The following is a 17020-nucleotide window of genomic DNA, read 5'->3' on the forward strand; positions in this document are numbered from 1 at the left end:
CAGCCCTGGCCAGCACAGCCCTTGTGCCCAGGAACACGCACTGCAGTGGGGAGCCTGCTCTGGAGCAAAGCACCTTACTGCCGGTTTGGGGGGGCAAAGTCTAAAGAAAACTAACCCACATGGGTAATATTGGTTACCAACAGTAAAGCGTGGTGGACGCTGGGGCCGTGCCATCCAGTTTGGTGGCCATGAGCCATGCCTGGCCACATAAGCTTACTTTTTAACTGAGTAAAATGAAAGAATTTAAAGCTCGGTCCCTCGGTTGCACCAGCCACATGGGACACACAGTTTACGGTGTTTCCATTAGCTGTGCTCAGCCGCTCAGCCCTGGTGTTAGACTCCAGCTAGTCCTGTTCTGGATGTGCACCCTTGAACAGGGCAATTGATGTCTCTGAGGCACGGCCCCCTCAGAGGTAAACAGGCACGTCACCCAGCCAACAGGCCGTCTGATGGGCAGTATGAGACAATGTGCGAGAAAGACCTTGGCCTTAACCTAGAAGGGCCGCTTACTGTCTCATCCTGAAAAAGGGTTTGCCCAAGGTGCCACCAAGAAGGTCAAAAGCTTTTTGTAAAGACTGGATGTGAAATGCTTCACTCCCTGCACTCCCTCTACAACGGCTTCAGAATCTGTGCCGCTGTGAGCTGTGTGCTCCAATGCGGTGGCCACCAAGCACGTGTGACTTAGTTTATTAAAATGAAAACTAATTAAAACTCAGCACAAGTAAATACATACCTCCTTGGTCATACTAGCCACACTTCCAGTGCTCGAAAGCCACATGTGGCTACCGATTTAGGCCGCACAGTCATTGAACATTTCCATCAGAACTGCAAAAAGTTCTATTGGACAGCACAGAGAATAACCATGTCTCGGCCTGTCTCTCCAGCTGGCCCGGGGAGAGGAGCTGACCACCCTGTCCCTTCTCAGGCAAGCTGTCACGGCAGGAGGGACCAGCCTCTGGCGTTAGCCACCTCCTTTTGCTGTCTACACGTTCACCTGCCCATTTCTGATACAGAGGCCGATGCTCAGCAGTCTGATCTGAGAGGTAATTCACTGATGGCTCATCAGAGGATTCTGGGATGTTGGCCAGACTGTGTGTCATATGGATGGATAAGTCCCTGTTCCAGAAGGTTGAGTTGCACAGAGGTGAAGAGCATGGGCCCTCGATTCAGACTGCCTGGCTCTCAATCCTGTCTCTGCTATCACTAGCTGTGTGGACTTGGGCAAGCTCCTTAAACTGTCCATGCCTCAGTTTTTTCATCGGCAAAAGGGCACAATAGTATTTGCCTCACAGGATTTTCATGAGGATTCAGGGAACTGATGCAGGTTAAGCACCCAGCTTTAGTAAGCACCAGATAAACATAGGCTGTCTGGTCATTGCGACTGTAAGAGCCCACCTTCCCTGCGTGAGCTGCCTTGTGTCAGTGTCTGTTAGGGCCTGGATTGTGTGTCCCTGAAAACACGTATGTTGAAGTCCTACTCCCCCTGTACCTCGGATGTCGATACATTTGGATAGAAGGTCTTTAAAGAAGTAATCAAGGGGCGCCTGGGTGGCGCAGTCGGTTAAGCGTCTGACTTCAGCCAGGTCATGATCTCGCTCCGTGAGTTCGAGCCCCGCGTCAGGCTCTGGGCTGATGGCTCAGAGCCTAGAGCCTGTTTCCGACTCTGTGTCTCCCTCTCTCTCTGCCCCTCCCTCATTCATGCTCTGTGTCTCTCTGTCCCAAAAATAAATAAACGTTGAAAAAAAAAAAAGAAGTAATCAAGTTCAACATGAAGTCACCAGGCTGGGTCCTAATCTGATATGACTGGTGTATTTATAAAAAGAGGAAATTTGGGGGCGCCTGGGTGGCTCAGTCGGTTAAGCGTCCGACTTCAGCTCAGGTCACGATCTCGCGGTCCGCGAGTTCGAGCCCCGTGTTGGGCTCTGGGCTGATGGCTCAGAGCCTGGAGCCTGCTTCCGATTCTGTGTCTCCCTCGCTCTCTGCCCCTCCCCCGTTCATGCTGTGTCTCTCTCTGTCTCAAAAATAAATAAACATTAAAAAAAAAATAAAAAAAAAAAAAGAGGAAATTTGGACACAGCCACATAGAGAGGGAAGGTGATGTGAGGACACACGGAGAAGATGACTGTCTACAAGCCAAGGAGAGAGGCCTCAGAAGCAACCACCCCTGTCCACACAGTGATCTTGGACTTCCAGCCTCCAGAGCCGTGAGAAAATAAATGTCTTGTTCAAGACACCCAGCCTGTGGTACTTTGTTACGACCGCCCCAGCAAACTAATACGGTGACCTAGGAAGAGCTTGCCCTCTGCCCCCTGACCCCTGCTCTGATGAAATCTACTTTCTACACCTCCAGGCAAGGCTGCTCTCCTGTCACAGCACTCTGGGCTTTTCGAGACCTGGACCCTCCAGACACAGCAGCTTCCAACCACATCAGATCCCTCCTCTCCCCTCAACACGCCCTGTGCTCTCCACTTCCTGCGTTCTTGGTACTGTTCCCTGCACCTGAGTGCTCCCTTTTCCGTGTCTATTTCTTCAGAGCCAATCCCCTCACAAGGTCTGGCTCGAACACCACAAAGTGCTCACAGCACACCTCCCGCAGGGTTCAGCCTCGGGTCTTCACTCTAGGAGCGTGCTCTCCTGCCTCCGTCACGGCAGCAGAAGTCACCTAATTACAACTGTTCCACATCGGTCTCTCTTGAGCTCCTAGAGACGTGCCCGGAGATCCCTGTGAGCCCAGCACACCCTGACCAGAGCAAGCATTCGGGAACGTGGGAAGGGGAAGGTGGGCGGGCCAGAGAAGACCCCAGGCGAGAGCGGCTCCCCACTTACTTCCAGGGTTCGAACGTGCGCCAGCAGCTGTGGCAGCCTCTGAATCTCGTTCTCACTGATGTCAAGGGTACGTAGGCTTCGAAGTTCCCCCACGGTGTCGGGAAGCTCCCTCAGCTTGTTATCTGCAGAGACCCCAACGGCACAGCTCGACCCCCCCCCCCCCAAAGCCCCTTCACCAGCTTCCTGCCTGACACGAGTCCTGCCAGGACTTGAGGGGAAGTGGGTGCCTCACTCTGAGCCTGGGGCACGTGCCGGGTCCCGAGACCTGAGGCTCTGTGAGGAAGAGCAGCATGGTGGAGTTTCGGTGACCTGGGTTCAAGTTCTTACTCTGCCACTTACTAGCTGAGCGCCTTTGGAAAATGGACTGTACTTCCTTGGGCCAGTTTTCTCATCTGTAAAATGGGGATAATAATGCTCTCTGGCCTCAAGGGACATCAAAGGGTTCAATGCAACTATGCATATGCAGCCCTCAGCATAGTGCCCACCCCACAGTAAGTGATCGATAAACATGGCGTCATTATATCATTCGTATGTTACAAAATGAGTAAACTGAGGTGTTTTGTGCAGAAAGTGCTTAAGGACCACAAGAGGACATGAGGAGCCAAGGGCACGGGAGGAAGCACGGTGCGTGTGACTCTGGGCTCTGTTGCTAACACACGGGGTGGTCTTGAGCAAGTTGCTGCTCTCAGCCTCGGTTGGGGAGCACACCTCCCTGTCAGGGACTCGCGAGGCTCGCCGCACCGCTGACTGTGGAAGCAGTCTTCCCTGTGCGTCGGGCCCTGTCAGAAGCGTTACTGCGGCTCCTGGATGCTCTCCCCCACCAGGCCGCCACTGCTACCGCTCCTCGTTATTACAAACACGAGTGCCCAGGTCCCGGGAGCCTGGCTGGCAAGACGGTCTGCCCTCCTTGCTGTAAGGCCCTGGCCCTGAAGGGTCACAGGAGCTCTGCAGATGCCCCGCCTCTAGTTACCTCTAGGGACAACAAGGGTCAGTCCAGCTTAAAGGGACGCCTCAGGACTGGCTGCCCTCACGCTCAGTGGTTCCCAGGAGGAGTGATCTGTGGATGCCGGGCCGAGACAGCCTAGAGCTGACTGGGAATCACACAGACAGGGCTTCCTGGCCCCTACCTTTCACATTGAGGGTCTGGAGCTGGATCAGGTTCCCAATGGAACGTGGCAGATATGTCAGTTGATTCCTTTCCACGTTCAATACCTAAGAAAGAGGGACAAATGACATGAGAACCCACATACGAATAGTGTCTACCCCTGCTTTAGGCCAGGTGTCACCTGGGCACCACACACACCTTTATCTCCTCCTGACAGCCTCATGAGGAAAGCATAAACTGTCAGGATCCCCTTTGAGAGATGAGAAAACTGAGGCTCACACTGATGAAGTCACGTGCCGGAGAGAGCAAAGCCAGACCTTGAGCCGCTGCTTGCTGAGGTTCCGTCCCTTATGCAGGCCACAGAATGCCCAACAACGGACCCGCGATCAAGCAAGGAGGAAGAAGGGGACTAACGGGTTTGGGGATCTGGGGGAGGCAGCAGTGACAAGGCTCTAGTTCCCCGAGTGTTGGGGGAACGAAGCTGAGATGTGTAAAGGCAGCAGGATCTGCCCGGGGCCTCAAGGCTAGCAGCTGGCGGTGGCCCGCCCAGAACGCAGGCTTGTTGGATCCAGCAGGCCACGCTCCCTCCCGGATGCGGCACTGCGGGGCGAGCCAGGCCAACAGGGTGACAGGCTACGGACTCGTTAAACATTGACGCAATGGAAAGCTAAGCAGCCGTTACAGATAACGTGGCAGATAAATATTTGATGAACCAAAGGATGGCTCTGGGTTATTGTCAGGTGTCCGCAAGTTACAAGGCAAGGATGCACCGATTCTATAAGAATGTACACGTTAAAAAAAAGTCCCCAAAGATCCTCCACCCAGGTATTCACCGTGGCTTTCCGAGGGGTGCCAATCACTACTTCCCCACCACGTGTTCTCTGTGTGCCGTTGGGCAAGTGACCTCAGCTTTCTCCTCCGGAAAATGCAACGGCATCACCCAGGGGTTGCTCACTCACTTCATTTCCTGGTCTCCTCCATGTTGGAGGCAGTGTGCTAGCTGGGGTGCTGCCCTCAGAGGACTGTGACTCAGTCAAGTCAGCAAACGCTTGATTCGTAACTACGGACTGTCCTTATGCTCCCAGGGAAGTAAGCCAGTGTAGGACCGAGGCCGATAAGGTAGATCTACTTTGACAGGGAGGTCGGGGAGGCTTCTCAGGGACACGTGGGCTGAGAGATGATGAGTCGCTCAGGCCGAGGGAAGAGGAGAGGTCTGTGTGGACAGGCCCTGCCACAGTGGGGTGAGAGGCCAGGAGGGGTTCAGGAGCTGACTGCCGAGAGCGACGGGGACAGGAGAGGAGGCTGGAAAGCAGGTGGGCCCGTCATACAGGGTCTGAAGGGGCTCAGTGAAGAGAATGGGTTTTAATCTCAGTGTGGAGGAAAGCCGCTTCTTTCCCTGTAAAGTGGGGCTAATACCAGCACCTGCCTTGCAGCAAGGCTGTGAGGAAACATATCAGAGATGACACGAGGGAAATGCTTAGCTTGCAGTGGGCTACGACTGACCAGGACCACAGTGAGAGGCTGAGGCAGAGCGCCGGATCCATCATTTCCTGTAAGTCGTGGGGGCTTAGAGGAAATGCCAGAAGCACATGCCAAAAGTATGGTATAGAGACTCCCACATTTCGGACTGCCAAGGCCAGGGCGTCCGAGGTCCCTCACGGGAAAGGGGCAGAGGCAGCTAGCACCAAGGGCAGCCCCGGGCCTGAGCACAAGGAGAACTCTCCAGGCTTGTGCGACTACAACTTCTCCCTTAGGCCATCAGAGGTGGGTTCTGTGCGTCCTGCAGCCATACCTGGAGGGCGGTCAGCTGCCCTATATCGTCGGGAAGAGCGGACAGCTGATTATCATGAAGATCCAGAACCTGCGGAGGGAAGACAAGCTTAAGCCCTCAGTCACCAACCGAGAAAGCCCGCAGATTTCGGGCTCTGGAGCGAGAAGATGCCGGGGGTCTCTTCTTGCCTCTGGTGTCGGAACAGAAGGCTCCAACTCTTCCTCTCCAACTAAAGGATAGTGTATTCCATCTCTGCTCCGTTTCCAAAATATTATACCATCTCTTTCATCAGAAATTCATTAAAAAAATTTTTTTTTAATGTTTATTTCTGAGACAGAGAGAGACAGAGCATGAGTGGGGGAGGGGCAGAGAGAGAGTGGGAGACACAGAATCTGGAGCGGGCTTCAGGCTCCGAGCTGTGAGTACAGAGCCTGACGCGGGGCTCGAACTCCCAAACCGTGAGATCATGACCTGAGCTGAAGTCGGTCGTTCAACCGACTGAGCCACCTAGGTGCCCCATCAGATGTTCATTTTTAACTGTTGAGCGAAAACAGTATGCTATAGAACAGTATGCGTAAGTATTCACGTTACAAAGGAAAACTCCCCACGGTATAATTATATTATTTATGTAGAAAAAGACTACCAAATATGCAATAAAATATTGATAGCAGTTCTCTGGAGTGTGGAATTATATACGTTTTTCCTCCTTTTCTTTGTTTAACTGTACTTGTTAATTTTTTTAACAACAAAAATGAGCAAACAAAGCACAGGCCACACACTGGAGTAGGTACATATGTTTCATACACATATGTATGAAATAGAAACATACGTATTAAATATACATCTGAAATACATATAAAATGTTACCTGTTTTACGACAAAAATCACGAATGTTGGGCCAGAATAACAAAGAGAAGTAAAAAGTACCCCAACTCCTATAAACCAGAAATAACCACGAAAAACACTTTCATGCCTGATGCTGCCATCTTCTCTTCTTATTGTGTGTCCCCACTGTCATAGCTCATGTTCGTGTGCAATAATCCTGAGGCCATAGGTCACATCGCATGTGAATACATCCCAGTCCCTGTTCTGGAGAGGCTGACAGTTAGGAGGGGGTCAGCCTAGACACAGGGCTTTCACACACTGACCACATGATGCCTGGAGCCCCTCCGGGGCCTTCTCTTTTGGGCTCATCAGTTTCCAAGCCCTCTGTGAGTTCACCCGCTCTGAGTTTACAGTTTGCCTTTCTACCCATCCAGCAGGCTCCCCAAAGGCAGGGCTGGTTATCTTTGTAACCCCACCCCATGCACAGTGCGTAGAAGGTGCCCAATAAGTTGTGCTGATCCCACCCGAGCCTGACTGTTAAGTTAGGCCTGCATAACCTATAACAAAGGGAGCTTGGCTGCCACCTGGAGCACCAGGCAGAGCCCGTGACACGGGGGACAAGGGCCCCTGTACCTTGATGGTTGTGAGACTCAGGAGGCTGCAAGATTTAGGGAGCAGGTAAGTGAGGTGATTCGTGTGGACAATCAACACCTGTTTGGAAAAGATTTGTGGCGCGTTAGCCTGAGGATGAGCAGCGAGCAGGGGCAGCCAGCTCGGTGCGGGAGGTATGGCAGAACCCGCCTGCCTCTGCTCTCCCGCACACTGCGACGGGGGATGTGCTTCAGAATCACGGAACCTGCAAATGCAGAATCACATGACCTGAAAACCTGTAACTTCGAGGGTGAAGGGGATCTCAGAGGCCTCATTCTACCTTCCACCCTGAGGAGGGTCCCTGTGCAGCTGTCCTTCCTTGATCTGAACCTTCCTTGGCGTCAGCATCTTCATGTAGGAAACAGAATAATAAAGTAGCTGCCTCCAAGGGCTGGCGTATGATTAAGAAACTAACAGACAAAAAGCACTAAGCCCAGGACTGGCCTGGGGTCTGGGGCTCAATTCGTGTCATCTGTTGCTTTTTCTATTCAGCACCGACCCTTGCACAGAAATGTCCAGTGTCAAGGAGCTCACTCCTGTGTTGGTATGGAACACTTTTTTTTTTACTCTTAGCTGTCTACATGCAAAGTTATTGCCTTTCTGAAAATCATTCATTCCGTTCTTAATTTCTTCTGAGTGACCAGCACGAAATGAGTATAGTTTTCATTATGATTAACAACGAGGTCACCCAGTGTTTACTGTGGCAGGCATCATGCCCAGTGCACTTGCCTTTCTACCTGCCCACCTCCCTACCCGCCACTCAATTCTCACAATACTGTTTCGAGAGTAGAGCTGGGAGTGTCTCCATTTCACAGATGAAGAAATAGATGTAAGAGTTGGTGGAAGTTGCGCGACTCATGAGAGGGGCAAAGCCAGGATGTGACCCAGGACCATCTGACCCCAAAGCCTGCTCTTCTAACTGTGCAAACACCTGCATCAGGCTGAAAGGGTGAGAATCAGGGAGAATGGAGGTGCCTGTGCCAAGAAGGCAGCTCCTAAAAATCCCACCCGATTTGAAACCAACAAACATGCATGAAGGAGTCTCTGAAAATGAGGATTCAGCTCACCTTTTTCTGTAGAACTTTGCATGTTGCAAAAGCCCCAAATGGAATCTAAGATGGGAGAAAGAAGAGTCAGTGCCTCCCCTCCAGCCAGTTTTTGTTTTCTGAGGAGCACACATGTGGGGGGGGATAGGGCAGGAGGTGATCAAGTGCAAAGTCCTCCCATGGAGGGCAGCACTAAGCCGGGAGGGTGGTGGGGCACGCTGGTGAGGAATGCCGCTGGGGACATGGTCAGCCGTCCCTTATAATCAGCTGGCAGGAGACTGCCCTGCCTGGCCCTGGCCCACACACCATCTCCATCATGAGCTCTATTTGGGCAAAAGAAAGATCTCTGGTGCTGGGCACCAGCTGGAGAGGCTGGGGAACCCCAGAATCTCCCAGTTCCCTGGAAATCTGTGTGTACATTTTCTTTTTTTGATTAAAAAAATTTTTTTTTTCAGAGAGAGCACATGCAAGTAGCAAAGAGCAGAGGGAGAGGGAGAGAGAGAATCTTAAGCAGGCTCCGTGCTTAGCACTGAGCCCGACATAGGGCTCGATCCCATGACCCTGGGATCATGACCTGAGCCCAAATCAAGAGTCAGACACTCAACTGACTGAGCCACCCAGGCACCCCTGTGGGTACATCTTTTAGACTCCTTGATTCTAGGAAGGCTATGCTGAGGCCAACAGTCATCTTAATTATTCTGAACAAAAGCAGAATCTAAGGAAACTTCTCTTGATTAATGCTTCTGGCCTTTTAAAAGCCCCAGTCCACATCTGTCTCTCTCAGGGACATGTGATCCAAGAAAAAAAGGACAGATCAAATTCATAGCCGGAACACTACCCCCAGTTTACCTCTGAGAGCTCACATTTAGAGATGTCAAGAATGTCATCTGCCCCAGCTTCTTTTGCCTGAGGGTGAAAAGAATGATAGAAAGTGTTCAAACAAAACACCCTTGCAGGGTGGACAGACCAGGCAAAGAAACACAGGATTAAGGACCTATAAGAGACCACGGACACCATCTGGTTCACCTAGTCCATTTTGCAGGTGCGCCAACGATCCCTGCTTTAATGGGGCTTGAGGTCCAGCAGGGAGGAGCGAACGAACATGGAATGACAACAGGGATCAGTCTTGGGAGGGAAGCACAAGGCACTCCTGAGCACCTGACAGGCAGCCTTGTGGGTCTGCTTTGAGTCAGAGCTTTCCTCTGCGGGTTGGGGAGGCAGGCAGGAGGGAGGGAGTGCACGGCTTGTTTGGGGATAGTGTAGAACCCTGTTTCATGAGGGCAGAGGTAGAAATGGACTCAGAGGAAACCCAGTTTCCCTCACCAGGCACATCTGATACTCCAGGCGTTTCCGAGCCTCTTCACTGGGTTTCCGCTTCCGGAAGAAGAGAGGCATTCTTCCTTTCCCCCCGGAGTAATCTTCACGACTCTAGGGCACAGGAGAGAAATTAGGGCCTGGGGAATTTGTGACACATCCAGGACAGGCAGCCACAGGAACGCAGAACACGTAGCTGATCTGCTGGACCGTATGATCCTTGAGGGCAGGGGCTATGTCCATCTTGACCATCAATCTGTGCCGTGAGCCCGGCACAATAGGTCTTTCTAAGGATGCTCTTTGAGAACTCCTAGCAGATGGGACTGATGAATCACTTCTAGTTCCTGAAACACTATAAGAGTGGCAAACCAAACACGCAAGGCATTGGCCAGCCATGACCTTGGGGATTTCAACCACACGATAGGCAAAGAGATCTCTTAGTAAAATAACAACCCAAAAGCAATCCTCAGACACCTTACCACCCTCATGGCTATTACTCCATGAGCGTCTCACCACAGCCCAGGTTAAGGTAATGAAACTGGCACATGAGCTCAGTGATCTGGTTATACCGCCTGGATTGTAGAGAAACCAGTCTGGAATTCTGCTCTTTGGAGTCCTGATACTGTGGGGTTTGCCCAACTCCTTCATGCTCACACTACCTTGGCACACACTAAGTACGTTGTCCTGAACTCAGAAGCTAGGTGCTTACTGCCTGCCCTGTATCTGCAAATATCAGTGCTTGATAAGGGACATCAATGAGCCAGGAGCAATGTTGTTACTACTAATAATGTTACCAATACCAGGTTCTGTGAGGACCCAGTGTTTTCGTGTATGTGAAACCCGTAGCACATTACCAGTGTTCAATAAATGTCAGCCACATAGCACTATACATCTCACAAACGTTGATTCAGCGCCTACCACAGCTTAAGGAACTAGGGAGAAGATGCAGTTGAAGAAAAAACACACCCAGTCCTCAAGGGGAAGGGCGGAGATCACAGGTCTCCGCCCACAGGGGCGTAGGCAGTCCGGGGAGCCGGCCAACCTGCAGAGCTGGCTCAGGCCCCTCTTGTCACCTACTTGCCAGCAGTGATGGGGATAATCTAAACACAGCCCTCCCCCAGCCCTCCTTGATGACAAGCTCTTACCCTTACCCTGCTCCCCAAGGACTAATCCTCTCTCACCTCTCCCCAAAATTCAGCCCTCCCCCGACCTGCCCCACAGTGGCCATCCCCTCTCCATCCCTCCCATAAGATCAGCTCTTCCCAACCTGCTCCTCGATGTCCACCTCTCATCCATTCCTTACCCGGACGTCCAGCCCAGTGGGAAGAACCACACCCATCCTCCCCAGGCTGGAGTGGGGAGAGCCCCACCTGGCTTTGTGGGTGCACAAGTCCCCAGTGCTCGTTCCCTCGGGTGGACCTGAAGGTGGGCAGGTCACTCGTAAGGCTTGGTCATGGACGTCGGGTCTCAAGAGCACTGGGCACCGGGCCCGGGCGGAGCGGGAGTCTGGTATCCTCCAAACGCAGGAGCTTGGGACCAAAACAAAACTCTGAATCTCAGAAAGTCATTCAGACCAGGATGACGAAGTCAGACTCTGAAAACCGTATAATCTTGGAATTAAGAGTTGGGCGAGATTTAGACTCGAATCAAGTTGTTTTGATAACCAAAATGCACACATCACGAGGGAGCTAAAAGTGGGCTCGGGGTCCCCATGACCCTAGGGTCTAGGAATGGGGATGCGGACACCTTAGGGGAGGGGCGGGGCTTTGCAACTGGGCGACAGGAACCACAGGGTGACCCTCACCATTAGGGAGAATAGAGAACAGCGGGGCCCGAGAGCAGCCCTCTCTTGTTGCCTCTCCCAGGGGAACCTCCCGAACCCCTCCTTCCGAACCCTTAGCCACAACTCACCGCGGAGTAGAGTTCTCCAGCCCGTCAGCTCAGCCTCAGGAAACTGCCCATAAGCAACATGGCGGCAAGGACGTCGCTGGGAGGCTGGGCGGAGCTTAGCGGTTCTCGCGAGAGTCGTGCTTTCCGACCTATATCCGGCGCAGTCAGAGAACCTTCCGGTCTTTTGGCTTTCGGCTCGGAGGAGGCCACGGTGCAACGCTCTTCGGTCGTCCCGAATCCGGGTTCATCCGACACCAACCGCCTCCACCATGCCGCCTAAGTTCGACCCCAACGAGATCAAAGTCGGTGCGTGCTTTAGATGTGGCTCGGGCTGCGAAATGGAGCATCCCTCCTCCCGGCAGCCCGTCGGCCCCGCTGCCCCAGCAGCCGTTGCCGTTTTCACGTCGGGCTTTAAAAGTGCTGCCTGCTAGAGGCCTTTCCAGTGCTGCGTTCAGGGTGCTGAGGTCCTGGTCGAGTCTCTTAACGCTTTCTGGGCCTCAGCTTCCCCACGTGTAAATGGGGAGGGAGGACCGGACGACCTGTGGTGGCTTTGCAGCCCGCACGCCTTAGGGTAAGGTTTGTGTCCGGGCGCTTCTCCCCTCCACTGGGTTGGCCGCCCTAGTGCGGGCCTCGGTAGCCGAGCTGAACCGAAGGCCCCAGTCCCACGTGGCGCTTGGAGCGGTCCACGCCAGGGAGGAGGCGGCTCGCCCGCTGGGGGGTTGGGAGGCCTTCCTCGCTCCCTGCTGAGGCCCTTGGTGCTGTTCCGAGAAGAGACAAGCGGTGCGGCCAGCCCCGGAAGGATGGGGGGAGAAGGCTGGGACCCGGGGGCTCCCTGTGCAGCGCCGCTGCTGTTTTCTTTCTACAGTATATCTGAGGTGCACCGGTGGTGAGGTCGGTGCCACGTCTGCCCTGGCCCCCAAGATCGGCCCGCTGGGTCTGGTAAGTCATCCTCGTGGAGGCCTGTTTCTTGTCGAAGGAAAGCAGTTCAGGTCGGGCTTGTGCAAACGAGACCGGATCTCAGATGCCTTTGACGTTGACGAGTTGGCAACCCCTCTGCGCCACTGGCTTGGAAGTACTCCCATAGCAGGGTGATATAGGAAGCGGGAACAGGCTACTTTGAAGCTGTAATTTTTACTCTCCAGTGGCTCTTAACTGCTGCCTTTACTGTACCCGAGGGATGGGCCAGGGATCTGTGAGGGCTTAGAGTAGGTTGGTGACACTGGGCTGCCTCCTTAGCCTGTGTTTGCTAGTCAGGGAAATGGGCAGATCACTGATGGGATTAAGTATCGGTTGGGAGGATTAAGTGAGCTGTGGGTTAAGATCCTGGTGAATTGTATGTAGTAGCCTGCACGACCTGTTCATTGATGTGAGCAGCTTTACCGACGACTGCCCTATTTACCTACTTGTTTATTTTTATGCTTTTTCTGAGCTTGCATTTCCCTGAGTATCGTTAGGCCTTTATTTCTTGGACATTGGTCTCCTGACCCAAACGTGTTTCTCACGTGGTCTTGCTTAACCAGTGTCTTACTACTTTTTCTTGGTTTTCGGTTTAGCTGGCACCCACTGGATAGCTTTCCTGTTGAGGCCGGTGGTCATTAGGAAACCTTAAGTAGCAAATGCCCAGACCCCATCCCTGCAGATTGACTTGGATTGGTCTGACACCAGGAATCTTTAAAACCGTTCAGGTGGTTTGAATGTAACCAGTGTCGGAAATCCTTGCGTTAGACCATGTGGGTCCTTATGGGTGGGTAGGTACGTAGGTAGGTAAGGGACTTTGCCTTCCTAACAACCCTGGGTCTGCAGCTGACAGTCCCAAGCAGACTTCACGCCTAGCTGCAGTCCTCCAATGTCTACAACTGTAGTAGCCATTCCCTTGATTCACTGGGTGCAGTTACATGCTTTCAGACTGCCCCCGTGTGCTGGATTGGAAAAGGTTTGGGGTGTTGCCAAGGGAGAAGGATAGGGCAGGGCGTCAGGCTGTACTGCAACTTCGAGCACAGTGTAATTGTATACCTTTTTTCTATAGTCTCCAAAAAAGGTTGGTGATGACATCGCCAAGGCAACCGGTGATTGGAAGGGTCTGAGGATTACAGTGAAGCTGACCATTCAGAACAGACAGGCTCAGGTACTTGCTTTGAAGGGGAGGGCAGAGGTAGCAACCCTCTGAAATCCCTGGGTGGAAGGTTTTTGCTGACATGGCCATCTGCCACAGTGGTGAGCTGAGGGCAATTTTAAATGTGGGGAAGCCTTTTTTGAGAGCAAGGATCAAGAAATTGTAGATGCGGGCTCAAATACTAACTTGTCACTTGTGTGACATTGGGCAAATCAATCACTTGGTGTCTCCTAGGGTAGGACACGTTTTAGATTGTGAAAAGTAGTTGACAATGTACACAGCAAACCCCACCTGGCCCATGTTTTTTGAGAGCCAAGTTGCAAGGCAGTATTGACCTTTTTCATTGGAGGGTGGAGGAGGGCTTAATTCACATGGAGAATCTCTTCTGCAGATTGAAGTGGTACCTTCTGCCTCCGCCCTGATTATCAAAGCCCTAAAGGAACCGCCAAGGGACAGAAAGAAGCAGAAAAATAGTGAGTGGTCTTTTCCCTGGTAATCTGTGAGTGGTGGTGTCTACCCAGTGTGATACTTAGCTGCATGTTTTTGCTTTAGCAGAACCTGGGGATGGCACAGGGATTTGCTCAGAAGCTGTTAGACAGCCAGGCACTGCCAAGAAGTGCCTCACGGCTCGGCTCTCCCCCAGTCCCCTAGCCCGGGACCGGCCCTCCCTAAAAGTACATGCAGGAGGGAAATAGGGGGAAGTACTTGACAGTGATGTCCAATAATCAGACAGACCATTTCTGAGCTGGAAGATTCTGACAGCTTAACTAACCCCAGTAACTTCAGTTTGTCTTTTTTTGTGTAAAAAAAGATAGTGTCACCCATGCAAGGTTCGCAGAGACCTGATTTTACCCCAGCCACCCGCCACTGCACCTGATCAGTTCTCGTGGCTGGTGCAATCCAGTGGTGAGCTGATAGTAAACCCCAGCTTAGGAAACAGGGTTGTTCTTCATGTGGATGACTCTGTGCCGAAAGCATGGGAACAGCCTAAAAATAAAGGTGAAGGGAGAATATGTGGTCTTCTCTGGCCTTGGGTTGTGACACAGCTTTTGCTGTTTATTTCTTCTGCAGTTAAGCACAGTGGAAACATCACTTTTGATGAGATTGTCAACATTGCCCGACAGATGAGGCACCGATCGTTAGCCAGGGAACTCTCTGGTAAGTGGACAGCAGGGAACCCCCTTGTTATATGGGGTGTATTCACTGAGTGGTAGCATTCCTCAGCTTGAAGGGATGTTACTCTGTAAGACCCACAGTTGGGGTGCAGGGTCTTCTGGGTTTGAAGAATGACTTGGGGTCAGTGAATATTTGGGTCGGGTGTGTTTAATCTGGGTGTCAGAACCCACGGACCCTTTGCGTTCAGAGCCTGTATAACTAAATGGAGTTCGGGGTTTTGGCTTAGAGGAACAGGGATGTTACTCCATAAAATAGGCTTAATTTCTCTTTATCTGATGTGAAAAAGTATTTCCCCTTGGGTATATGAGTATTGCTGAAGCCCCTCTTAATGCCACTTTTCTTAATTACAGGAACCATTAAAGAGATTCTGGGGACCGCCCAATCTGTGGGCTGCAATGTTGATGGCCGCCACCCTCATGACATCATAGATGACATCAATAGTGGTGCAGTGGAATGTCCAGCTGTAAGTGACTTCTGTTTCTCTTGCCTAGATCAGGGTGAGAGCTGGAGGAAAGCTAAAGTAGTATTTGTGCAGGCTGCAAAGTTTCTAGAAATGGTCAATAATGGGTTTGGACTATTAAGAATTTCTTGTTCCGCTAATGATAGGTTTTTCTTTTTTCTTTCCCACAGAGTTAAGATTAAGAACTACAAAGGAAACTATTTTAATAAAGGATCAGTTGACAACCAGTGGACCTTTTGATACAGCCTCTTCCTTGAGGGACCTACCCCCTTTGTGGTCAAATGGTGGCTAATGGGGTCACGGTGGCAGAACCTCTGGAAAAAGTCGTTGCTTGGGTAACAAACTCCTTGTGAGTCAGATTGTTGCCCTGTATGGGACTAGCTCAGAGAAGACCCCTAGAAAAGAAGTCTCTGTGCTATTTGTAGGCTGCAAGTATTCATAGAACTCTTCAGAAGAACAAAATTCTTGGCCAAAAAGAAAACTACCCCAGTGTGAAATGGTCAGGAATCTATCCCAGACCAGTTTAATTCTTGAGTGTGTTAGGGGCCCATAACCCTTAATGTGAGGCTTCACTATCCATTCCAGTGCACAGCCAGGGCTCAGAAGCACTGATGGGAAACAAAGAAACCTGACCTTTATGTCCTTAAGGGTCGTTTTCTTTCTTTAAAAAAAGCTTTTTAGTGTATTTTGAGAGAGTGTGGAAGCTGGAGAGGGGCAGAGAGGGAGGGAGGCACAGAATCCAAAGCAGGCTCCAGGCTCCGAGCTGTCAGCAGAGTCCTATGCAGGGCTCAACGCACAAACTGTGAGATCGTGACCTGAGCCGAAGTTGGGACACTTAACCAACTGAGCCACCCAGGCGCCCCGTTACAGGTCATTTTCTAATGGCATGTTTTTGCCTTTCCTGAGTCTCTCTTCCCTTAGTTTGGCTCCTTTTTTTATTAAGGTGTGGATGATATAGCTGGGTCCTGGGGCAAGCTACAATCAAGCTGCTTGAAGGGACTTTTGGGACTAACCTAAAGGGGGTTATGAATAATTAACCCAAGAACTTAATTTCCTTGGCATTGCATCTTTGCCTTTCTGGAATTTTGTCAATGGGCCTTTCAAGTCCGTGGATTTTTTAATCGCCCCAGGTACAAGCAGGTTGGAGAGCTGTCTTTAGTAAAAGGATTACCTGAGCACTGAGGACCTGTGCCAAGTTGCCAAGAAACAAGCTAGAGGCCCTGGGTGATGACTGTTGAGGCTGATTCTGAAGTCAAATGCGTAGTGTCAAACCTCAGGGGTTTATAAACGCAGAAATGAGGTCATGCCGATTGGGTGTGAGGATATGTCAAAGACAAGCCCCCCAGGACCTTTCAAGGAAGAAAGTAGGCCCACAAGGAAAATCTTGACCTAAAGGATACTGTTCTCTAGAAAGGAAGTGTAGGACCCACCAGCCTAAGAGCCAGGGGAAGATGGTGAGCTTCGGGTTCTCTTGTGTCTCCATAGAAAGGGATGTGCCTCGCTGGGGGATTTGACCAGCTTCATCCTGATACCTTCAGCCTCCATTTTTCCCTCTGGGCAGTTTTCTTCCTAGCAGTACCCAACACTAGAACTAGGTGCATTGGGCCTATCTGCCTAGATTTTCCTATCTTGAGCATGGATATATCTTCCTTACTCCTGGTAAGACTGTAGCATATAGTAGTTAGTGGCTCTTACAGTCTTTTTCCTCACTTTGGCCCCATTGTGGAGAAACTGTTCATTCCTGTTTAGTGTTGGTTCTTTTTAACCGCCCTTATTCACACAGAGATAACATTCTCCCCAAATACCTGGCCTTTAAGAAGGCAACAAGTCCTTCATTCACTGA

The 17020-nt window shown here is 51.5% G+C and overlaps 2 protein-coding genes and 1 non-coding gene across 4 annotated transcripts in view; 2 read left to right on the forward strand and 1 right to left on the reverse strand.

The window, feature by feature from the left end:
* LRSAM1 (leucine rich repeat and sterile alpha motif containing 1) overlaps positions 1–11594 on the reverse strand; it is a 39855-nt gene extending 28261 nt beyond the window's left edge. Inside the window, exons 1-9 of one of the 2 annotated variants that reach the window (XM_027035174.2) lie at positions 11450–11594; positions 10909–11067; positions 9548–9652; positions 9074–9130; positions 8246–8290; positions 7161–7238; positions 5724–5792; positions 3954–4038; positions 2827–2948 (exon numbers count right to left, since the gene is read on the reverse strand). In XM_027035174.2, coding sequence (XP_026890975.1) covers positions 2827–2948; positions 3954–4038; positions 5724–5792; positions 7161–7238; positions 8246–8290; positions 9074–9130; positions 9548–9619 — 528 coding nt within the window. In that variant the 5' untranslated portion in view covers positions 9620–9652; positions 10909–11067; positions 11450–11594. The remainder of the gene's footprint in view (positions 1–2826; positions 2949–3953; positions 4039–5723; positions 5793–7160; positions 7239–8245; positions 8291–9073; positions 9131–9547; positions 9653–10908; positions 11068–11449) is intronic. The other variant, XM_027035173.2, reaches the window with a different exon arrangement.
* Positions 11595–11610: 16 nt separating this feature from the next.
* RPL12 (ribosomal protein L12) lies at positions 11611–15404 on the forward strand. Its single transcript, XM_027035175.2, has 7 exons — positions 11611–11734; positions 12294–12367; positions 13455–13553; positions 13933–14014; positions 14613–14699; positions 15068–15180; positions 15348–15404. The coding sequence occupies exons 1-7, from the start codon at positions 11698–11700 to the stop codon at positions 15351–15353; spliced, it is 498 nt and encodes a 165-aa protein (XP_026890976.1). The 5' UTR covers positions 11611–11697; the 3' UTR covers positions 15354–15404.
* Positions 14402–14529, forward strand: LOC113592930 (small nucleolar RNA SNORA65). The gene has a single exon (XR_003412932.2). It is a non-coding gene; the product is annotated as a small nucleolar RNA SNORA65 (small nucleolar RNA).
* Positions 15405–17020: the final 1616 nt, after the last annotated feature.

Source organism: Acinonyx jubatus, chromosome D4 (genome assembly GCF_027475565.1).
Source record: "Acinonyx jubatus isolate Ajub_Pintada_27869175 chromosome D4, VMU_Ajub_asm_v1.0, whole genome shotgun sequence".
NCBI lineage: Eukaryota > Metazoa > Chordata > Mammalia > Carnivora > Felidae > Acinonyx > Acinonyx jubatus.